Below are 25830 nucleotides of genomic sequence, written 5' to 3' on the forward strand. Positions count from 1 at the left end.
GTATTATCATTATGCCATTATCATAAAACACATAAAAGCCAGAGATTCTTGTAAGCTAAATAGGTGGAGGATGACTGTGCCAGGCAGCACTCAAGGGGAAGATGGCAAGGGGACAGCCTCAGCGGAGCGAGGAGCCATGGACATCCCTGCGGAACAGGTGTGTATAAGGGGAGGGGGAGGGGTCAGCAGGAGGCTTTACCACCACTCCGAAAGATTAAAGCAGTTAGTTAGCTTGTAGTTAGATTAAAGATTTAAGGTTCTTAAAAATGTGCAATTCTCCTAAAATCGGCAAAACAAAACAAAACAAATGAGCAGTTCCTTCCACCCTTTATGGAAATACAAACAATACAAAGTCAATACAGAAGGAAAACAGAGTTAGTGGAAAAGTTTTCACTGTCGGAGTTTACTATAAATTTCCTGAGAAACCTTTCAATTATAAATAAGGTGTTCTTGTATAACAACTGAAACTTGAGGAGTCGGGGCTATCGTAGCTTTGAAATACAATTTCACTATGAATACGGAAAGGAATGTGTGTCTGTGCTTCTAGCAGTATGGCTGATGGAGACGTGGCTGTGCTTGCTGTTTCATTTACAATGCAATCTCCTGGCTTGGAAGTGGTACCAACACAGTGGAGGTCTTATTTCTACTTATTAGTACACCACAGTGCTTCACTACTCTATGCTTTTAGCGGCATGGTTTTACGTTCAGTTCAGAAGTAAAGGCAAAACTAAAAAGAGAAGACCTTTATACTTGACATTAGCAATGATGTAATTGGCCTGAAAGACAAAGGAACATGCTGACCTGCTATTATGAAGGAGGTAGATGGACCAGAATTTTTATATCTACATTTTATTTTTTAAGCGAATCAGATAAGCATGAAGATAATTGTTTTCATACACATTATTCTTTCCAGCACTATCACAAAATGCAGACATTGATAAACTCATGGGGAACTACTATATTTTAAAAATTACACATCTGTGCAAAATCTAGATTCTAGGTGACCAGCATATTGGCATGCTGCAACTTCTCAATACACAGCTTTAATAATTCTACTTTTTACTTTCACAATAATATTTAACTTATCTATCTATTAGAAAATATTGAGATATTTTCCATAAAATTATGTTACTGTCAATACTTACTTAACAAAACTTATAAAACCTCAGGTCCTAAGGGATGGATTCTGGCTCTTTCAGATCAACTTGATCAACCTCTTATACTTCATAAATACTATCTGAGCAATACTGTGAAGACAGACTCTAGTTTTATCTCAAAGAATTAATAATTTTAAGTCGAGGCTAAAGTCGGAAATCTCTGAACATCCTTTATAAATAATCCATTGCTGATCTTATCATTACTGCACCTGAATGATTCTGATGTATTCTTTGTTAGTGAAACACACATGGAAGATAAACATGTTGCTCAAATCAAATCAAGTTTTCCTGTTCTTTACCTCAACTACTGACTGAGACTCAACTTCTGTTTAATGTTGGGCAGTTTGATTTTCAAACATTTCCTCTATTAGAGAAGTAGAATTCACATGTGATGTTTGTAAGAATGTTCTATAGAAAAGAATAATAACAATGTGGGACTTTCCTCTTCAGTTTAGGGCTGTGCTGCTCCACAGTGAACTAGAAAGCTCTTGGAAAGGAAGGCTTTCTGGGCTGTGAGGGAAGCCCTGATCCTCACCTTGCCTAAGTTATGAGGATAGTCAGAGGACAGCTCCTCTGCCCCCTTTACTGCCCCCTACAGAGAAAGAGCACTATAAAGGTTGTCTCCCCTTCTTTAAAATCAGAAACATAGGATGGGTGGTTTGGAAATTCCCTCCCAGCACCCCACCAGGAAGTTTCTTCCACCAGGAAAGTTACATTAAGAAAGTTGGAAGTTATATGCTCTATGAGACATATTTTTGTATCCAAGAATCACTTTTGTATAGCTTTGTAAAAATTAGAAGGTAAAACCATGAATGGTTTAAAATATCTATAAACTATTAAATTCTTATAAAACTGTTAGGACTCATTTTTGATTTTAAAAGCAGAATCTTATATAGCTTGATCTATAATAACGACATGTTTAAAAGAGTTGAAAAACAGACCCTAACTATTTACCACATCACAAACATCATATGCAAAATTTTCATTGGCAATTTCATTATTCTGTGGCAAGTTGACTGAGTAAAAATAAAATATGAATGCATTTACTAGTAAAGTATGGAAGAAAATGTCTGAGAACACATGTTCATGTGTAGGATTACGTTACCAGGATTTATCATATCATTGAGTCAATTACTTCACCCAAAATGTTAAACACCATTCTAGATTCAATATGTGAGTTGATTCAAGGGAGAAAATATATTATCAGTCTAAATCAGAATATTCTCTTGACTCAGGAATTCAAGCCTTATCTAGAAAAAAAGTGGGGAGAATGGGATATTATATATCTGGAATAATTCCTTCTCTTCTTCAAGCTCAAAAAGTTCTAAGGCATCATAAGAGAATATTGAAAGACACCAAATTTCTAGTGCAAACAATTTAGACAATGTACTTTTCTATGATGAGAATCTTATCTAGGTAAAATAAAAGTTCTGAAAAAACATGGAATTGTCATCGATGATGGAACCCTATCTGACACTGCTTCTTTAGAAAAAAATTATCCATTCAGGGAATCAGTGAGAAGTAACTAAAAAGTGAGCTTCCTAATAGATATTTGATTTCGTTACAAAATAAAAAATTAAAATAAAGTAGGCACTAATATAAGTGATTCAAAGTGACGAGTACCTCATATAATCACCAAAATATTTATTTATGCTTCTTCATGTTAGACATATCTACATTCATATAAGCATGTAAGTGTGTAATACATACATACATAGAAAGGTAGTATACAGAGTACATAAAATAGAACATAAAGTAGATAATATGGCAAATAAAACAAAATATGAATTTGTGTTAACATAGAAAATATTGATAAATATTCATATGTTAAATATTAAATCATAATATTAATACAAAATGAAATTTTATATATAATATATATAATGGGTTGAATTGTGACCTCTCATTCATACATTAAAATTCTTGCCACTGATATCTCAGAGTGTGAATGCATTTAGGAAAAGCTTAAATGGAGTGATTTTCTTAAGGTGAGGTTATTGGATAGAATGTAACACAGTATGACTGTACTTATACAAGGAGGAATCAGGACATGAGAACAAAAGAACAGTGTGATGTGTCAAGGAGAGACCCTTCACCTATAAGGTAAGGAACTTGACCTTGGGAGTTTGTGAATCTGCCAGTATCTTATTCTCATGTTTCCACCTTGGTAGCATGTGCTACCATGACTAGTCTGTGGAACTTGTTATGGCAGTCCTGAGACCTGATAGAAAGATAGAGCACATAGAACAAGTTAATTTTGTACAGTTCTTTCATGTTATATTTATAAGGAAAAAATGTAAAGTGGTTAGCAAATATGGGTACAATAAATTCTTCACTTAATTTCTAAAGACACTGTTTCCACATTTGTGAAAAATAAAATAGAATTTACAGTTCTGAAACATAAATATACTAAAATAAAATTGCTTTCCAATATGTAAATCATAAGACAGTATCTTATAATAGATTTTGTATTCATTTATTTATTTTTAAAACAATCTTTTCTATTTTACATACCAATCCCATTTCCCTCTCCCTCCTCTCCTCCTGCTCCCTTCACTTTCTATCCACCCCGTCGCTCATCTACTCCTCAAAGAGGGTGGGGCTTACCATATAGAATTAACAAAGTCTGGCACTCTGAAGCAGAATGTAGGCCCTCTCTAGACTGAGCACGGTATCCCTCCAAAGAGAATGAACTCTGAAAGCCAGTTCAAGAACTAGGGATAAATCCTGGTCCCATTGCCAGCGGCCCCACAGACAGCCCCAGCCACACACCTATCACCCCCATTCAGACGACCTATGTAGGTTTCCCTCTTTTCAGTCTGGAGTCAGTGAGCTCTCACTAGCTCAGGTCAGCTGTCTCTGTGGATATTCCCACCACGGTCTTGACCCCTTTGCTCATATTATCGCTTCTCCCTCTCTTCAACTGGACTCTGGAAGCTCAGCCCAGCGCTAGCTGTGGATCTCCGCATCTGCTTCCATCAGTAGCTGGATGAAGTTTCTGTGATGACAATTAAGGTCGTCATCAATTTGATTACAGAAGAAGGCCAGTTCAGGTACTCTCTCCACTACTGCTTAGGGTCTTCGTTGGGGTCATCCTTGTGGATTCGTGGAAATTTCCCTAGTGCCAGGTTTCATGCTAGTCTCATAATGACTCCCTCAATCAAGATAACTCTTGTCTTGCTCTCCCTCTCTCTCCTTCTCCTGTCTCAGCCATCCTGTTCCGTCATGTCCTCCTCCCCTTCCTTTCTCCCCTCTTCTCCCCTTCTTCCCCTCCTTCTCTACCCCCCACGCTCCCAATTTTCTCAGGAGTTCTTGTATTTCCCCTTCCCGTGGAAATCCATGTATGACTCTCTTAGAGTTCTCCTTGTCATCTGGCTTCTCTGGGTTCCTGGGCTATAACCTGGTTATCCTTTTCTTGACATCTAATATCCACTTATGAGTGAGTAAATTCAAAGCTTGTATTTCTGGGTCTGGGTTACCTCACTCAGGATGTTTTTTTTTCTAATTCCCTTCATTTGCCTGTAAATTTCAAAATGTCATTGTATTTTGTTTTTACCACTGAGTAGTACTCCATTGTGTAAATGTACCACATTTTCTTTATCCATTCTTTGGTAGAGGATCATTTAGGTTGTTTCCAGGTTCTGGCTATTATGAATAATGCTGCTATGAACATAGTTGAGCACATGTCCTTGTGGTACGGCCCTGCATCCTTTGGATATACGCCCAAGAGTAGTATTTCTGGGTCTTCACCATACTGGTTTCCAAAATAGCTGTATAAGTTTGCATTCCCACCAGCCATGGAGGAGTGTTCCCCCTACTCTGCACCCTCTCCAGCATAAGCTGTCATTGATGTTTTTAATCTTAGCCATTCTGACTGATATAAGATGGTATCTCCGAGTCATTTTGATTTGCATTATCCTGATGGCTAAGGATATTGAACAGTTCCTTAAGTGTCATTAAGCCATTTGAGATTCTTCTGTTGAGAATTCTCTCTTTAGATCTGTATCCATTTTTAAATTGGATTATTTGATACTTTGATGTCTAGTTTCTTGAGTTCTCTATATATTTTGGAGACCAGTCCTTTGTCTGATGTGGGGTTGGTGAAGATCTTTTCCCATTCAGTCGGCTGCCATTTTGTCTTATTGACTGTATCCTTTGCCTTACAGAAGTTTCTCGGTTTCAGGAGGACAGGAGAGGGCTGGGTAGGTGAAGTTTTTGCTGTGTAAGCTGGCCTCACTTGAAAGGCCAAGTTTAGGGGTACAGTGCATATACTCACAGTGTGGGAGTGGCAAAGATGGGTAGATCTTAGGGGTCTGATGGGATCAGAATTCCCGTATCAGGTGAATGTCTCAAAAACAGAGGTGAAACTGACTGAAGAGACAGTTTGCTTTCTGAGACTGTGGCTTTGAATTATATGACTCTCTTGGCTTTGCAAAGAAATATGACACATTTTCATAATTCTAGGATCCTATTCCAGAGAACCTGGGCTCTAACTAACATACAAAGTTTCTAAAATTGTATGTCATTAAAATAAATTTGGATTTGCTCATTAAAAAGATGGAGAGAGAAAGACACACAACATTGATCTCGGACCTCCACATATATATCCATAGGAATTTGCACCCAACCACATACACACATACACATAGAGTTTTAAAATGAATTAAAAATTTGTATATTCTTCGAGACTGTGCATCTTTTATTTCCAATATGTATATAATGTTTAAAATTTGCAACCCCATCATGATTAGTAAGTAATAATGAAGAATTCTACATCTGAGTAAAAAACAACAGATCCCTAAAAGTTACCTAGTGTATGATTTTATTCTATAATGTTCTTGCAATACAAAGCCATAGGAAGGGAAAACAGAATGGGGATTGTCAAGGCTTAAAGAGGGAAAGAGAACAAGAGATGGAGGAACTACATAGTTAAAAGGAAACATTAGGGACTTCTGTTGATAGATGCCCAGTATCTTGGCTCTGTGCATGCCAATGTCCAGGTTGTGATATTATAGTATAGATTACTGTCAAGGAAAATTATTCTAAGGATACAAGGAATTTCTATTATTTTTATAGTTGCATAAAAGTCTGTAATCACTTCAAAGTTGAACATTGATTTTAAACTTAAAAATAAATACAGAAACATATCTAAAGAAAGCATTCTATAAAATAATTTGACCAGTAACCCCAACAGAGTAATGTCAGAAAGGAAAAGAAAGAAGTAGAATTTGAATTCCAGGTTTAAAACATTGAGACATACAACAATGAAATGCAATGCAGAAATTCTGATTTCAGTTCAGCTCAAACAAAAATATGCATAAGACATTTTGAAGATGTTAAATGTGAAGTCTGTATTGATGGGTGTTAAGAAGTTGATAGTGGCTCCACTAGGTGTATCAGTGATCACAGAAAAGTACTCTTAATTTTTAGGTGAAATATAAATTACCTAGGTGAATTCATTGCAACTACTTGGAAAAGCTACATAAGACCATGAAGTTATAAAGTGGGGGGGAGGGCAGTGCCAGGCGGTGATGACGTACACTTTTAATCCTAGCACTCAAGAGGCAGAGGTAGGATCTCTGAGTTAGAGGACAGCCTGGTCTACAAAAGCTAGTTCCAGGATAGCCAGGGCTGTTACACAGAAAAACCCTGTCTCAAAACAAACAAACAAACAAAAATAACATGAAGTAAGTATTATTATAAAAATTGAATAATTCTTAAGTTTATGAAATAGGAATGTGGCAATCTGTCCAACTAGTCTCTTTCTTATGAGTATTCAAGGTTTTTTTTAAAGTCATTATTCTGACTTAAATTCTGAGTATAATGCCTTTTCTTTGCTCCCCTTTTTAGCAAACCCTTTGAAGGAAAGATCAGTGGTCAAGACCCTGTTTACACTAATTCCGTTGTCTTTTTTATTGGTTTATATTGAGCTATACATTTTTCTCTGCTCCCCTCCCTGTCACTGCCTTTCCCTTCAACCCTCTCCCAATGTCCCCATGTTCCCAATTACTCAGGAGATTTGTCCATTGTCTTTTTAACCCTGTGTTATTCCTAAAGCTTCCTATCAAAATCACCTTTATGATGCCCATCTGTGATTCCCATCCTCATTCCATAATATATCTGAGCTACCTTTAAGCACAGTTTAGCTTGTTCCTTGTCTTTGATTCACCTCCACTGGCCTCAAGGATCCACCTTCCTGCCTTTCCCACCTCACACTGGTTGTTTTCCTTGGCATCTTTTCTCTGCCAGATCCTTCTTTCTAACACGCTAACAAAAACTACACAGGAGATCATATCTTCGTCTTCTTCTCTACCTACCCCGACTCCTTTGGTATTGACGTCCCTTGTCAGACTCTCATCTACATGATCAGGGATGAAATATTAACATGATGAACTCACACTCCTTTTCCAAATTACACACTTGTATATCTGACCCACACTGTCTCGTGAATACCTGTTGAACATCCCTAACATCAAAAAGCCTTTTCATCTTACATGATGACAGCACCATCATTTAAGTGATCCAGGTAAATATCTGGAAAACATCTTCTATTCCTCTTACAACCCATCTTTCCATTAAGAGATCTCTATCAGTATTATACTTAAAATATATTCAAAATTCAACCTCTTTGCTCTACCTCTATTTCTCCAGTCTCAGTCAACACCATTAGCTGTTTCAATCATTGTAATATTTTCTGTCCTGCCCCTCTCCTACTTCTACCTGCCCCTCTGTAATTCCTTCTTCACAGCATCCAAAGGTGTTCCATCAAGACATTAGGCCAAGTCATCACAATCCACTACTCAACGCTGCTCAATGCTGCCATTTAGCTGAGAAAACCCCAAATCATTATCGTGAGGCTCAGGAAATCTGGGTCTTGATGCCTCTCAACCTTACTTTCCCACTATTTTTCCTTCATCCTCTGCTCCAGCCATAATTACCTAACACGCCGAACTTGTCCTTACCTATGGACTTCCCTTGCTTCATTGACTTTGCCTTAAGTTTTCCACATGTGTGTCGGTATGCATAACTCCTACACATGTGTTAAGTATTCTCACACTTTGCCTGCCGGGGTCTACCCTGACCACTCTACTTAGTAGCAGTTTATCACACCTGCAGCTAACAAAAGAACCCAAATCTGATCTTTCCCAGTCCAACTTTTCCTATAGCACTTAAAACCCTGTACCAGTTCCAGATTGCAATTATGTACTTATTTTGTCCTTTCTCTCTCTACTCAGTAGTTTGTAAGCTCCATAAGGACAGAAGTGACTCTTCCTGGCAGAGAAAAACAATTATATTTATTCTTGGAAAGAATAAATAAATAATGATTTAGTATAACCATTATCAATTATAGTTACTGAAAAATAAGCATCCCTAATACCATATCCACCAACTCTGCACTGTTTCCAAAGTCATCAGTCTACTGACCACATCATTCATGTAAAATAACACACTTTTACACTTAAAACTAAACTGATATGTATTTCCAAGATCCAAAATCAAACTCTTACTGACACCTTCCTGTCCTTTTACTCAGAACAGAGTCCAAAACAAAAATAAAGCTAACAAGGTGTGGAAAGATTATCCTTGTCATCCTAATGACGGTGGTTGCTGCTGTAGTCATTGGACTCATTGCCTATTCTGTCGCCTGTGGTAAGTACGTATTTTGCTTGTCTTTTCAGTCACGTGGGTCTTTTGACTTTACAGCAGGAAAACTTGGCAATTTGAAGAGAGAGAGGAAACATAATTTTTTGTTTGCTATGCATTTTTACCCTTGTGGTTATTAACATTGACTGCACTAACACTTAATACTTTATGAAGGATAATAAATATAAGAAAGATTGCACATGTAGCATATTTTTATGAGTTTTGACATATGACTCATGGCACTATCATTACAGTTAAGGTAGTAAATATTCACTCCCCAAAGTTTGTCCTCAGACTTTGTCCTCAAGTGACTTTTAGTCCAATGTATTTATTCTAAAACTAGAGATGTAGTATTCTTTTATTTTGTTTTGTTTTGTTTTGTTTGGAAAGATTTGGGGATTGAGATTACATTAATGAATAAAGCAGGCACAGTTCCTATTTGTTGAACTTAGTAGCTCTATAAGTAAACAACCAATGTACTAACAAATGAATCTGAAAGCTAAAGACCCGCGATTTGTTACTACAGAAATACGATTTCTTACTCCAAAGCCAGAAGTAATGGACTATATTTTCACAACTACTATTAATTTCACTGGAATCAGGGCTTAGCTAAAGAACAGCTGAGTGAAACAAAGCACAGAACAGTTTAACCTCATGGATACCTTTCTTTCTCTGCTCCATATTACCCTAAGTGATCGTCGTGTGCTTTCTCGTTAGTCTAGCTTCTTTCTCAATTTCATTTTTTTTTAAATTTTATGTGTATAAAATATACACATAAAATTTTTTTTTGCCTGTGTGTATGTGTGTATGCCACACATGTGCAGTGCCTGCAGAGGTCAAAAAAGGGCATCAGATCCTCTACACCTGGATCCCCCATGTGGGTAATGGTAACTAAACCTGGACCTTCTCACCTACTGAGATCTTTCCAATCCCAACCTTCACTTACCTTTTTTTGGGGGGGGAGGGGGGAGGGGAGCAATTGGTACTCTAAATAATAGAAAGAAAAAGAATAAAGATGCATGAAAGTATCCAGAAACTGAGTTAACATTCATTCACTGAGTGACTACTTCTGAACTAATATCTAGGTACTTAACACAGTAAAGGTTTCAAATAAGCATTTGGGTTCTAGAATTTGAATTTCACATAATTTTCACATATCACCAAATGTCAATATTAAATTGAGTTTTTCAACTTTTCTAAATGCAAAGGCTGTTACTTGTTTGTAGAGTACCCAAAATCAACCTAGATTTGGTCCTGAAAATCATCATTTAAAATCCCTATCACAAATCAAGCTCTTAGAATTATTTGAAAAGAATTTTTCCACTACTACTAAAAGGGCTGGGAATACAGCTCAGTGACAAAACACTTGCTTAGCCTGCATGAATCTTGAAGTTCAATTCCCAATGCGAAAGGAAGGAAGGAAGGAAGGAAGGAAGGAAGGAAGGAAGGAAGGAAGGAAGATAAGGAAGATAAGGAAGATAAGGAAAGAGAGAGCAAGAAAGAAAGAGAGAAGATGAAAGGAATAGAGAAAATATTATCAAATGTTAGTCTGCTAGTACTAACTTAGAGTTCTATAGAAGTAATAATTTCGGATGTTCTATTGTACTCTAGGGTAACCACAAATGTTTATAATATAATGTATTTTTTTGTTTGACTCAATTTAACATTTTACTATTTTTTAAGAATTTCATACACACATATATTTTGATCTATACTCACCTCTATGCCTCCCCTAACTCCTTCCAGATCAACTACCCACCCTCAAACCCCTTCTAACTTCATGGCTTTGCTTTTTTCTAAAACCCACTGTTTCCAATTTGTGCTACCCATATCCTCATGGGTATAGGCCCATCCACTGGAGCACAGGTGATCTGTCCGAGATCACACCCTTGAAGAAAACTGACTCTCCCCCTCCAGAAAGCATAAACTTGAGGCTGTGGCTCAAGAATCCAAGCTTTTCCAAGCTGTAACATTGACTAGTTTAATTTTATCCCAGCACCCACAGATGCTATGAGTTCACAGCTTTCAAGGCCCTGTCATTCACAGATATCACTGTCTCATCCCAATTCTTCCTAACCTCTGGCTCTTACATGGTCTTTTCAATCCTATTCCACAATGATCCTTGAGCCTTGCCTTGGTGGTAGAGGGTATAATTAGAGATATCTCAGTGTGTCTGAGTATTACACAGGCATTGATTCTCTATAATTTGACCAATTGTGAGTTTCTAAACTAACTGGTGTCTGCTGCACAAAGAAATTTCCAGATGAGAGCTGGTTATAGAGATGCAAATTTATAAAGCAATTTGAAATTATGTCCATTTTTAAAAGTTTAATAAAAAGATTTTGAATATTCTTATTGTAAAGAAATAATGTTTGAGAAAATAAATGTTACCCTGATTTGAACACTACACAAATAACAGTATTAAAACATTACATGGGTAGCCTACAAATATTTACAATTATTATGTAAATTAAAAGTTAATTAATTTATATTTCTATAGTCTTATGAATACACAAAAAAATCTGTACACAAAGTCCATTTTCAAGGATGTAGTAGAACCTGTAGTATCCAAAGTGTATTTCTAGTGGGAAGCCAAGTTTGAGAACAACTTACCTCAAAGCCCACATAAACATGCACGAGTCCAAAGGCAAAATAAAAGGATTAATGTAAATTAAAATTGAAAATAATATTTTCTATATGATAACATCTATCTAGACATTCATTGCTTTGCCTGTCTAAAATCACATACTTTGTTTCTTTGTTCAGTTTACTAAATGTTCGGGACGTTCAAATTATGACTTATTTCATTTTCTCCATTATTTATTTTGATTTCTTAGGTATTTTGTGAGTAAGAAATCCTATGATTGAGCTGATTTTGCAGAAATGTAGTGTATGGCAATCACAAAGACCAAGATAATTACTATATTTTAATATAATTTTGTTCCATAACACATTGCCCAAACTTGAAAACTGTCATATTAAAATTTTACATTAAAAAATCTTGACTACATTTTTGGCAAAAGGTTATAATTTAGCATTTCTCCACCCAAGCAATTTCCACAATCAGTGGGCAGTAGGAGTTTTAGATGTCACGTAACCTGACATTTTATGAGCGTATAATTTCTCAGAATGAAAGTGGTTGTGCCCAGTGGAAAAACTGTTTTCCTTTTCTCTCCTCAGGAAAGCCACCTTTCTACTACCATGTCAGCTTTAAGGTTAACAACATTGACTATGACAGCAAATTTGCAAAGCCATATTCTCAGGAATACATGGACCTAAATAAAAAGATAGTGTCTTTGGTAAGTTGAGTTACCTTTTTTCTGTGCTTTCCCGAAAGTGTTAAGACCCTAACAGTCATCTTCCAAGTTCAAAACAATTTCTAACCAATACCTTGTTCTAGATGAGATGAAGAAGCCCTTTCAGAAAGTCCTCTGAAAACTTGAACATGGAAATGTGCAAAGGGACACATTTCAAATAACCCTGAGAAAAATGATTCATGAAAAAGAGTAGATAGCTCTAATGGATTAATCAATTACATTAGTAATACATGTTTGATCTCTAAGATGCATAACTTATGTCATGCTGCCTCTGGTTCAAAAATTAACCAGTCCCTTGAAGAAGAAGCCTGGCCAATCTGAAAGACAATGTAACCAAAATAAAGACCACTTTTCATGTCTTCCCTGTTGAGGGAAGGTGACAAACCTCTTGCTTAGGAATTAGCTTTCTGTTCATGTTCACCAGGTTAAAAGTTCAAACAAGAGTCTCGCTCTGTTGGGCTGGAAATATCTGTTATCACAGATATGATTATAATTAACTAAAGTAACTAAATTAATCAGACTAGCAGTGTCAGGAGCGGTGGTGACGTTATCCATCTGCCATTCAAAATCTCCTGATAGGACATTGCAGACCTCGCCTGTCTGACTAGTAAGCTTGTAGTCCTTCCAAAGCACCCACTACACAAGAGTTCTCAATAAGTCAGAGTCCCTGAAAGTCCTGGTGTGTTTTTCTACTATGGAAAGAATCAGAAAATGAAGGCAGAAAAGTCAACCCTTAGCTTTAGGACAAAAATGAGACAAAGCAATATAGTATGGTGGATAAGAAAAAGCTTGCAGTGAAATATGCCAGACTCAGAGCAATAATTACTGCTTCTTTCTTTTCTATGTGAAACCTAGACTTTAAAAATAGATATGCAGAAATGGGAAGTGCCTCACTGGAAGAGGACAAGAACGTGAATGGGGTCCAGGGCAAAACAAGCAAAACATAATATGCCTATATGAAAATATCATAATAAAGCCAATCATTTTAGACAGTGAATGCTACTAATGGAAAGAATAAAATACAAAAAAGACAAAGAAATTGACTCAAGGGCCTTATTCAATTCCAAAATTAGTGTTTTACTAGCTTTATGACTTGAGTTCCTTAATTCTCCTTCAATTCAGCTTCTTTCTGTGGACATTAGATCACAAATGCCAACATAATAAGGTGTTGCAGGCGTCACAAAAGGTGAAATGTGATATAAGCTGAAGTACCATTATTTCGTCAGTCTTTTAAAAAGATAGCCTTAACCTATGAGTATAATGAGAGTCAGTTTAATATATTCATTTAGCAGCATAATAGCAGTAGTAGGTTTTCTTCTAGAATTTATGATCTGTCTAGCTCTTGGTTCAACAATAATGCCAGGTATGGGTTTCATCTTGTAAAGAGGGCCTTAAATCATGGTTACTCCCATGGCACCCATGCCAATACTGAATTCCTAAGAAAATCGTCCTAAGACAAGCTCAAACTTCAGACCATACATTCAAAATCAATTAGCCCCTGCTTACTCTAGCATAGTAGTTCTCAACCTTTCTAATTCTGTGACCCTTTAATACAGTTTCTCATGTTGTAGTGCCCCCCAATGATAAAATTATTTTCATTGCTACTTCATAACTATAATTTTACTACTGTTAGGAATCACAATGTAAATATATGATATGCAGGATATCTAATATGCGACCCCTGTGGACATGTCATTTGACCCCCCAAAAGATCAAAAGTGACCCATAGGTTGAAAACCACTGCTCTAGAACAGTTGGTATAACTAATATTGCATCATCCTTGCCTGTTAAGCAGTGATCATGATGTCCTCCTTCAGGTTTATTAAACAACTCCATTCCTAGCTTCCAATACATATGCTTGAAAACAACATATACCAAACAAGTTGTGCAATGCCTTATTTTTATACTTTCTTTCTGTTTTCACGGAATATAATAATGGCCTCATTTGTTAAAGTTATCACTATATACAACATTCATAGGCACAACATGATAGCATAATATAATAGCATGCACCAAATGGAGTTACAAATCATTAGACAAATCTCATAGCCACTACACTAATTCCCGTAGACTCTGATTGCCACTATAGAATTCTTTCAATGACTCATCCTAAAAAGAAATTATATTTTTTTCCTTTGGAAAAGAGAAATACTGCTTTACCATAAACTATTGGGGAAAGGTCTTGATAGAGAACTTTCTCAAAGTTCATATTTTATATGGTTTCTAACAGGTAACTCAAGAAATCTCTACCCTTCTTGTTCTATTTTAAGCTCTTCAGCAGGTGTGCTATCCAACTAAGTGAAAAGAAGTTCTAAGACCAATTAACACTGACACAAGATCTTATTAATATAATTTGCTTCATTAATTTTCAGTATAAGTACTTATATAACAATACTTAATCCGCAGGATGTCCCTATGTCATATAAAGAAACTGAGACACTAAAAGATTAAGTTGTCAAAATCAAACTCCTTGATTTTCTTTTGTCCTTTATTGAAAGATCACCAAAAATACTACAAAATCTTGAGCACACTTCAAATTGCAGGAAGTTAATATAACCAGATAAATAATCCAATGTGTTTAATACAAAGCAATATGATTTTCAACACATAAATGCTTTTGGTTTATAGATGGTCAGCGCAGTCATACAGTCAGCCAACCTCATACATTAAACCACTTACTGGAGTATCCAAGGGTAAGGGACATATTAGTTAGGCATACAACCACAGAATTCATCAAATAAAATTTCCCCTAAGCTAACCAGAGCATGCTAGGAGCATATGCCCCTTTAGACATATGCCTCTTTTTGATGCAGTCTACCAAATGACAGGTTCTTTAGGTGATTCATCAGATTTAAAAACATGCTAGTTTTTAAAAACTAATAATAAAGTAAATAACAATAGTTTTCTGTTCCACTTACATTGCAATTTGAGTAAAAGTTATGTTAGCATACATTCAGTTCTATGAGCTTCAAAATGTATCAGAAAAAAATAGTATAAAAGCCAAGAATCTTTTTTTTCAATTAGAAAAGAAATATTTTATTTGGATATATTCAAGTGTTTCTGTGGAGAAAAATCTGAATTTTTCTATAAAAGCCAAGAATCTTAAATTCAAGTATTACTATATTGCCTATTTTTAAAACAAAATATTGGTTGCATACATTAAAAGTAAACCATTCTCTATTAGGATTTTAGCCATAATGGAAATAAGATAACTCAAAATTTATCAAATACAACAAATATGATGGCACTATTACTTATATTTCAAGAGTTTTTAAAAGTTTTCCAGTTTGATTTCTGTTGTGATAAAATTTTCTGACCAAAAGTAACTTAGAGAAGAAAGTATTCATTTTAATTTACAAATTCCAGGTTATAGCCTATCATTGTGCGAAGTTACCCTGACAGAAAGAAATGTCTGCACATACGTCACGTGTTTGCCTCTGCTCAGCTTGTTCTTTCCACTCCCCAGGCCTAGAAAATAATGCCACCAACAATGGACTTGGTCCTCTCACATCAACCAACTTGATCAAAGCAATCCATTATAGACATACCCACAGGCCAACCCCATCCAGAAAACACATTATTGAGACTATTCTTCTCAAGCGATTCTAGTTAACCGTCACAGAAGGCAACAGGAAAGATTGCTGCCATGCTAGTATTCTTTTCTACAACTGGAAAATATAGATATAAAACAACCAACCCTAAATGTTCAGGACCCTTCGACTCAGGAATCATTGTGAAATAAAGAAAATATGGTAGCCTAAACATTCCCTTCACTTTGGGAATGCCAAACTATTAGATGTGTACTATCTCCTTTGTGTGACAGCATTTCTCACTTAGAAATATATTATCTTGCAATCCTTTGTAACATGGCAAGACCAATAAAATATTTTTATGTTTTGTGAACTGATAAGAACGGGGAAAATTGTATAAGAATCAATAATACAGTCTAAATACATTACCAACAGCTTTCTTAAGATAAACAACCCAAACTAACAGATTTCCATGAACCTATTGTTATCAGTTTCAAACTGTTAATCAATCCCATCAACATGGTGTCTCTGCCTTAGAATACCTTCAGAAATAATCTAATTTTATCTGCCTTTGCAATAGTTACTATGTTCCCTAGATCTTATTGTTCCAAATATCTTCACCACCCTGATCCCAGACAATGCTGACCATATTCAAATAACATTGTGAAACAGAAAAAAAAATAGTTCAAGTGGAAATGGTACAAAAAGAAATCAAAGATGAACTGTTTAGAGGAGGAAAACGCTAGATTTATACAATCCACAGAATTATTTCTGGAGCACAGATGAGTTAATATTGAAATTATTTTGAGCACATAAGTAATTAAATGGCTTTATCTTTTCCCTGGGATTCTCTTTTCCATGAGGAAAAAAGACACTGCAAGGCTATTGCCCTTCTAGAATGCAGGATAGTATTTTGAGGTCTTCAGTTACTTCATGAACTAGAATGTATATCATAATATCTTTAAAACCTTTCTCTGAATCTATGTTCTTCTCTGGATAACTTTCATGTTTCCTTTAGCAAACCTCTGTTGAATAGGTAAGCATGCTTTCTGTTTCCCTGTATCACCATTGTTTCATCCATCAGGGATCTCTCAACAACCCCTTTAAAGTGTTTAAAAGAAGGGCACCAAAGACCTTGCTGCTGCCAAATCATTGCTCCTTCCACTTACAATTAACACTCTTTCATTTCTGCACACACCTCCTTTCCTGGCTTCTACAACACATCCTTCCCATACTTTAATCATGCTAATGAGCTGTTTTCTCCTTTAAATTTGCTGTTTCATTATCGTCTGCAGATATGAATTGTGACTCAACCATGGCTTTTCAGCATCAAGTTCACCTTTCCCATGTCTCCTCATGACCTTTATCTTTGCCATTCTCTGGATATATTCCTATGAACTTTCACACTTAACCTACAATTTAAAAGCTATCTTGCTGATCTTCAATCCCAAAACCTAGTCTTTTTGATTGTTTGTTTGTTTGTTTTATCCGTCTCGGTAAAATAGATCAATTGAGTTTCTCAATCTAAAAACCTAACAATGGAATACTCAAAATCAACAAATCACATTGAATCCACCTCCAAAATATAACCTAAACCTATCCACTTCTCCCCTTAACTACTACCATCTCTTTCCAAAACTCTTACTATTGCTTCGACACTGCTATCTTTGCTATTCTCCTGTATCTTCAAACTCCATTTACACAATAGTTAAAGTGATGGTCTCAAAAAGAAAATGATGTCACATCGCTGTCTTTAAAAGTCTATAAAGAGTTTCAATGTACATGCTTATATAAAGAATAAATAAACCTACAGATCTTGTATGAGACAGTGGGAAATGGATCCATGGATAAAAACACCTGCTGCTCATGCAGAAGATTCAGGCTCAGTTCCCAGCACTTACTTCAGGCAGATCCAGGAATCTGACACCCTCTCCTGGCCTACAAAGACACAAACACAGAGATAGACACATATGTACAAAATTTTTAAGTCTTTTTTAAAAACTTACATAAAAAGAAAAATAAAATGAAATCACACAAAATAAATTTTTTTATTGAAAATAGAATGTTTTCCATACAATACATTCTGATCATGGTTACCCTACTCCCAGCTCCTCCCAGACCCTCCTGACTATTCTCACATGTTTAGAAGAGCAAAACATAAAGATGAATGTTGTTTTCCAGTATTTTGTCAAAATGCGTTCAAAATATGTAGTGTCATTAAACTGTTTCCTTATTCTCATTAATTCTCATAGTTTCCTCAAAGTTAATGACAAGGTCAATTATTCTTTTCAACAATTCCAAAATGTTCTTTAGTAGAGATACAGTTTCTATTATAATATAATAATATAATATAATCATAATATTAATATATAATATTATAATATAGGCTTTCTATTGCTGTGAAGAAATACCATGACTATAGCAACTCTTAAAAAGACAAATATTTAAATGAGGTGGCCGTTTACAGTTTCAGAGGTTCAGTAGATTATCATCATGGCTGGGAGCATGGCTGATGTGTGTATGGTGATGTACAGGCAGATGTGGTGCTGGGGAAGTCTATATCTTGATCCAAAGGCAACAGGAAATGAACCGAGACACTGAGTGTGACTTGAGCATGTATGAGACCGCAAAGCCCATATCCACAGTGCCACCATTTCCTCCAACAAAGTCACACTTCTTAGTAGTGCCACTCCCTTTGGGGGCCACCTTCTTTCCAACCACCACAGACAGCATTATGTTTTCAGGTGCTTCTATATTTGTGGGTACCTGCTGGATCCAGGACTTTAATATAAATAGGTATTTTTTAAAAACATCCAGCTATATCCTCATAATTTTTCACATTTAATAAGTTTCTAGACTAAGATTTATAAAAACCAGTAAGATTATAATTTTAAGAAAGGCTGCCATGTAACTATCCAAAAAGCAAAAAAAAAAAAACCTTATATTTACCCCAGATTTACCCCAGTATTTGAGTACCCTTCCTCCACTTCTATCAACAACCGTTTTTCATAAGACCTCTCAGTAAATTAGTACAATTACATTGGTAATTGGCTATGTTTATATTAGAAAGTTATATCACACTGAGCAGGCTTTAAGTCCAGTTAGACAACTGTTGGCTATCCCTGTCCCCAAGGTATAACTGCCACACACTGCACCATTGGGAATCTTCTGGCAGACTAGCCTCATGCTTCCTACACTTATAGCTAGTTAGGACTATTGATTGCTTCTGTCCCTTGGTAGCTTGTATAGTTCCTTTAGATAGAATGAGAACTAATCTTCAGGGAAGAGGCTTCCAGGTTGTTTTAATTTGATTCTTCCAAGTTCATGTCCAAAGTGCAATAGGGTCTTACCTTCAGTTTCTGGGAGGCAGTCAGTGGCAATGACAATAGCCACTGTCATACTGTTAAGAGTCTCTTGGAAGCCCCTGACTGACAACACAAAAGAAGGTTTTACACAGCTGGGTTTTCTGTTAGATTGTTAGGGCTCTTATTATTTGTCAGATAGTTAGGTGTATGGGGCAGTGTACTTTATCACCCCATGTAAATTTAACTCCAATATATTACATATATATGTGTAAGCATATACAGCAATGTTTTTTCAGACATTGTTAAGTGTTATTTGCTCTCTTCCTTCTCATTCCATATTATCCTTCCTCCCCTTCCCCACTTAAAGTATCCCATCCATATTCCCCTTTTTTCTTCAATAATACCTATGACCTACAATCTCCCTTTAAATTTATCAACAGCACATATTTGGAAAATGAAAAAGATAGATTGCCATATATGCATTTCAGGTCTGCCATAGCACACATATACACATGCATGCACAAACACACACGTGTGTGCACACACACATACAATTTGTAAACATCTCCTCTATGCGCACTACTTTTATTACATTGACATTCAGTAAAATTTGCACATGGAAGAAAAATAATATCGTAATATCCACTAGTACATTGAATTCACCACTTCAAAATGAGTATTATAATTTACCATGCTCCTACTCATGATTTTTGGAAGACATGAACATTACATGTTTTATGAAAATTAGGAATATATAATCTCAGTGACTCATAAATAAGTAAAATTAAATGTATTTGGTGATATGAGGTCAATCTGGATGACTTTGTTTTACTATTGTGTGTTTTTAGGTGTATTTCAAGTTTTCCAAAGTGATAGAAACCTTCTTAAGAAGCTAAAATCATGTCATTAACCCTTTTTCTTTTTAATAGATGAATGAAACATTTCATGAATCAAAACTGAGAAAACAGTACGTCAAAGCTCACACTGTCCAAGTAAGGTATGCATAGCATAGCAGAATGAGAAGCAGTTTCATCTCCTTTTCTATATTGCCTTCCAACAAAATGTGTTTGTGTGGTGTGCAACTTTAAGTTTGAAACAAAAATGTATTTAGTGTCATAAAACTCCCTGTGCTCCATATATATAAAGGAAAATTATCATTTTTAGAAAATGATTACTGAAGAGATGGCTCAGTAATAAAAGCAGTTGCTCTTGCAGAGGACTTAGGTTCAGTTCCCAGCACTCACATGGTGACTCGCTATCCATCTATGACTTCAGTTCCAGGGCCCAATGCTCTCTTCTCACCTCCAAGAGTTCTACCTGCACATAGTTCATAGACATGCATGCAAAAAAGGCACATACACATAAAATAAAATAAATAAATCTAAAAATAGTAAAAGTACAAATTGACTAAACTACAACCATGAATTCCAACTAATTATAAGCATCAGATAAAAGTTAAATGGTCTGTTTTTATTTGAGGGCACAAAACCAAAAAGTAAATATAAAAAGGAGAGTATACTTAAAACTTTTTGACATGAATAAGCCAGGGCCATTGAGACGACATGTAGGGTAAAAGCACTGGACACAGTCTGGTGACCCAAGTTCCATTATAGAATACTAAAGAGATCTGACACTAGAGAACTGTCCTGTGACATAATATAACTGTGAAATAACATGAATGCTAACATGCGCACTTACACATGTGTGTGCACACACATACGTACACAGAAATTGAATAATAAATAATTTTCATTATAAAATGAAAAGAGCATTGCAGAATGTCTGGGTTAATTTGGAAAAAGTATGTTTGGGCTTATAAACAAATTAGGAACTGGATTTGATATTGAAGTAGGGATAGTTCACATAAAAACGGATTTAGGGATTTTTGCTTAAAAATCAAATTCACTTCCCATCCTAGTCCTCCACCCAATAGACAGAAGCTGTTGTGACACACAGAACATTCCTGTACTCCCATGACTAGCAAGCTGAGGAAGGAGAGGATCACAACGTCCAAGGCACACAAGGCTACATAATAGATGGAAAATTGCCTAGGGTGTTCAACAGCTTGCATTAGACTCTAAACATTCATGATATGCATGCATTGTGTATAGCAATTTCCCTCCTTCAGTTTTGGAACTCTCAGAAGTCAAGTTTCAAAGCTTTATTCATTGTCAAGACGTAGATAAATATATTGATAAAGAACAAAGAACTGGGGGCTGGAGGGATGGCTCAGAGGTTAAGAGCAATGCCTGCTCTTCCAAAGGTCCTGAGTTCAATTCCCAGCAACCACATGATGGCTCTCAACCATCTGTAATGGGGTCTGGTGCCCTCTTCTGGCCTGCAGGCATACACACAGACAGAATATTGTAAACATAATAAATAAATAAATATAAAAAAGAACAAAGAACTGGGGGAAACTGATATGAACAGAAAGAAACTCAAGCAGTTAGGGGTTCCCATATTTCACCATGTCTCTAGTACCCCACCTCTGTGACAAGGGGGTTCATAGAAAGAAAAGTTGATAAAGGAGATAATTTTTTCTTACAAAGAAACAGATTCCAGTTAACAACAGTTCTTCCAAAACTATTTTCCGCCTATTATATATTCCTAGATAACAAGATTTTTAAATCCAACAGGAAATAATATCCAAAATATTCTAATTCAGTTTTTAATGTGTATTAATAATTCTTCATTTCAAGAAACTGTTGTGAGCTCTGCTGGGCATTAGGAAGTTTCAAGAAATAAAATACAACTTGCATTCTCGTTACTAATTGAGAAACCAATTAAATAATTAAATCATCAATTAGTGCCTATAAAGGTAAAGAGTACATAAAATTGATAATATAGGTACTGGGAACCTTTAGTTTCTAAATCCTAGCAGAACATTGGAAGACACAGAACTAGAAAGCCGTACATATTAAGCTGTCTCTGGAGTCAGTTTACATATATATGTATAGTTTAAGCATTTGCATATTCCATTCAGAATGACAAATTAAATGAGTTCACCTCTTGTAACACTCAGTCCTGGTATTCAAGAGGTAAATAGATAATGTCTCACTATTGCAAGCTGTGACTTCATTTACAATCACCAAAACAATAATGCTTGTTCTTTTCTATTAGTTCCCCTAATGAGTTCATACTGGATTCATAATACATTTATACTAACAAATCATTTTCATTAACTTCTATGAGATTGAAAGTTATTCTATCTCCAGAAGCACTTGATCTGTAATATTTTTGAAAAACTAGTAAATCTGATGATCATACCATTTGTAGCATGAGAGCCAAGAAAAGCGAATGACAGCAACTTGCTGTATGATCACAGTGGCAGATACTAAATATAAAATTCAGACTCAGTTGCCCTGGATCTAAAGATTTTTAAAAAAAAATCCTCTCTAATCCTACTGCATGTACTGGCTTTGTGGAAGCCTAGGCAGTTTGGATGTTCACCTTCCTAGACCTGGATGGAGGGGGGAGGACCTTGGACTTCCCACAGGGCAGGGAACCCTGACTGCTCTTTGGACTGGAGAGGGAGGGGAAGGGAATGGGGAAGAGGGATGGAGGGGGGAAATGGGAGGAAGTGAGCAGGTGGAAATTTCTTTTTTTTGATTTTTCGAGACAGGGTTTCTTTGTAGCTCTTGGTTCCTGTCCTGGAACTAGCTTTTGTAGACCAGGCTGGCCTCGAACTCCCAGAGATCTGCCTGCCTCTGCCTCCCGAGTGCTGGGATTAAAGACGTGTGCCACCACCGCCCGGCAGGAGGTGGAAATTTTTAAGTAAAAATAAACAAATTAATAAATCCTCTTATCATGTCTGTAAAATGTTGTCTCCTCTCCCTTGGGAGGGAATCTATCGCTAACAAAACATTCTACTGTGTTATGTCAACCACTGACTCTTTGCAAACTCCTCACCCCCGACACTAAAAATGATAGGGGTTCCTTTCTGAGATAACAATCTGTCTGTTTATGTTTTACAGCAAAGCCAATGGGAAAGTTGTGATACATGCTGTGTTGAAATTTAAAGCCTGTTATAGGAACAATGTAGAAAAATTCTGGGAAAGCATTGAAACCATTGTGTATCAGAAGCTCAAACGCCAAACTAAATTACTTATAGATTTTTCCTCATTTAAATTTTCAGGTAAGAATATATATGGTATGGAATGATATTCATCTTTTAATTTGAATATGTTGTTTTGATATACACATGAAGCAGAATTTCTTCCTTTAAATATTGTACTGCATAAAATGATAGCTATTTTTGTACACTAAGAAAGTAACCAGAATCTCAAATGACATTTTTCATTTTCAAAACACAGCAGTTTACATGGCTTACTCTGCAGTCATCAGGGCTCCTTCTGATCTGAGAGTCTCAATAATGCAGACTGCCAGGATTGGTGGAACTTTTTAAAAAATACATCTCCCTTCTTGACATACATTTAATGGAACTTGTCTCACATGGTCACATATAATCTGATTCTAACTTGTCTCACATGGTCACATATATTCTGATTCTTATTCTTAGGGATGAATTAACTTTATCCCTGGATTGTTAGAATAACTGGGAGTGTGGTATAGTAAAATCGTCTCTGGGACAGGCTGTCAGTTTCTGCTACAAGTCCTGTTATAAGAATAATGTAGAAAATTTGGGGGACAGAATTAAAACTGAAAGTATTGCCACTTCTACATGAGGAACCAAAAGATGCACTGGTGTGGAGGCTCCTCGGGTAAACTTTCATTTCAGTTAAATGAAATATCAAAGCATCAAAAAGCAAACTCTGAGCATGCTTCTTCTGGATAAGAAAGCATCCCTGCTGAATTGTAACTTCCCTGGGATGTTTCCTCTCCCAGCCTTCCTTCTCACAGAGCTCATATGTAGTAGAGTCGAAAAAGGCAGGAAGAAAATAGTCTTCCAAGCTGTAGAGAATTAACATCCAAAGGGACAGTCTTAGAAACTCATTGTCTAACTACATAAACTAAAACATATTCTCAACATCCTTCCAGATTTTAAATTATTAGTAAGATCTCAGAGAAATATACAGTCTGGTGGTCTCTTCCAAACAACTGGTTTTTCTTAGGAGTCGTGTTGTAACGCTGAGAGACACCACTGTCAGCAGTTAAACTAAGCAGATTAAGTACAGGCTGTGCTCTTGTCTTAAGTCTTGGAAACTCTCTGTCCCTCCCTCTTTATCCTTCATCAGAAGTTTGGTGCCTCATAAAACTGAATGAGCTTTCACCCATGTAGAAGCAAACCCAGCAGCTGACAAAGCCATTCTCTTAAAACCACAATGGAAGATGTTAATACAGGACTTATACTCAGGACAGCCTTTGCCAAGATGAATTTTTAATCACTGATCAAGATGTAAGTAGGTCTGTGCCATACAGATCCTGAAATTTATTTGGCAGCCAAAGTCTCTGTTTCAGCATTTTTTTAAAATACTATGACCTTCTTATGATGACTAGTTAGCTCAGCTACTTACAGCAGATACATCAAGGCTGTGAAGTACATTTTCATTCTTGCTGCTTAACATACAAGAAAATCTCTATGTTTAAGACAAAGCCTTATGTGTCACTGGTTAGAGCTGCTAATTAAATGAATGACTGGTTGTAGCACAAGTATCCTACAATGTGAGTAGGGAAAACAAAAGCAATATAAAGCAGTGGCTAAGGTTACAGATTCCGATACTAGATAGCTTGATATTTGGATTTTTCAGTCCTCTATGTGTTAGCTGTATGACTTTGGGAAATTTACTTAGCATTTGAATGCCTTAGTCTAATAATGTCATAGAAAAAAAAGGATTAGAATAAAAAATAATTCTTATGGTCATTGTGAAGATTTTGGAGAACTGATACATCATAAAGAACATTTAAAGACAAGTTTAACACAAATTACTACTAACTACTGAGTTTTTAATCCAAAGAAAACAAAACTGCTCAATATGTATGTGTTATAGATTTGAAAGTTGTCTTAGTTGCTGTTTTAATTATTGAGATAAACACCATAGCCAAAAGTAACTTGCAAGCAAATAGGTTTCTTTCATTAACTTGTGGGTCACACTCCAGCACTGAGAGAAGTCAGAGCAGGAACACAAAGACAGAAACCTGTAGACAGGAACTATAGCAAAAGCCAGGAAAGAATGGTGTTTACTGGTTTACTTCTCATGGCTTTCTCGGTGTGGTTTTTTTGTACAATTCGGGAGCACAAGCCCAGGGCTGTCACTGCCCACAGTAAGCTGAACCCTCTCATATCAATTATTAATCAAGAAAATGCCCAACGGACTTGCCAATGGAACATTTTCTCAATTGAGGTCTCTTTTGTGAACATCCCCCCCTCTCTAAAAGGAGACTGCTCTTACATTCTCAGCCACCCAGACCCCAAATAATCACACAGAAACTATATTAATTACAACACTGTTTGGCCTATTTGCTCAGGTTTCTAATTAACTAACTCATATCTTAAATTAACCCATTTCTATTAGTCTATGTATCATCATGAGCTGTGGCCTGCTGGAAAGGTTCCAGGCATCTGTCTCCTTCGGCAGCTACATGGCATCTCGTGATTCTGCCTCCCCCCCTATATATATATGTATATGTGTGTGTGTGTGTGTGTGTGTCTGTGTGTGTGTGTGTGTGTGTATTTGAATTTCCCACCTTGCAATATTCTGCCCTGCCACAGGCCAAAGTAGCTTCTTTATTAACCAATGGTAATAAAGCATATTTACAGCACACAGAGGGGAATCACACATCTCTCTCACACACACACATACATACACACAAATATGAATACAATCAAAAACTGAAGTCAAAAGAATAAAAGATAGATAGAAAGGAAGGAAGAAAAATGAAAGAAAAAGAAAGAAAAGGAAAGAAAGAAAGAAAGAAA

The 25830-nt window shown here is 36.1% G+C and overlaps 1 protein-coding gene across 1 annotated transcript in view; it reads left to right on the forward strand.

Annotated features, from left to right (window-relative positions):
- Positions 1–101: 101 nt before the first annotated feature.
- The window catches only part of LOC142832651 (transmembrane protease serine 11C), a 43297-nt gene continuing 17568 nt past the window's right edge, over positions 102–25830 (forward strand). Inside the window, exons 1-5 of the mRNA XM_075943311.1 lie at positions 102–157; positions 8692–8807; positions 11982–12100; positions 19883–19950; positions 22928–23088. Of these exons, the coding sequence (XP_075799426.1) occupies positions 102–157; positions 8692–8807; positions 11982–12100; positions 19883–19950; positions 22928–23088 (520 nt within the window). The remainder of the gene's footprint in view (positions 158–8691; positions 8808–11981; positions 12101–19882; positions 19951–22927; positions 23089–25830) is intronic.

Source organism: Microtus pennsylvanicus, chromosome 12 (assembly GCF_037038515.1).
Source record: "Microtus pennsylvanicus isolate mMicPen1 chromosome 12, mMicPen1.hap1, whole genome shotgun sequence".
NCBI classification, from domain to species: Eukaryota; Metazoa; Chordata; class Mammalia; order Rodentia; family Cricetidae; genus Microtus; species Microtus pennsylvanicus.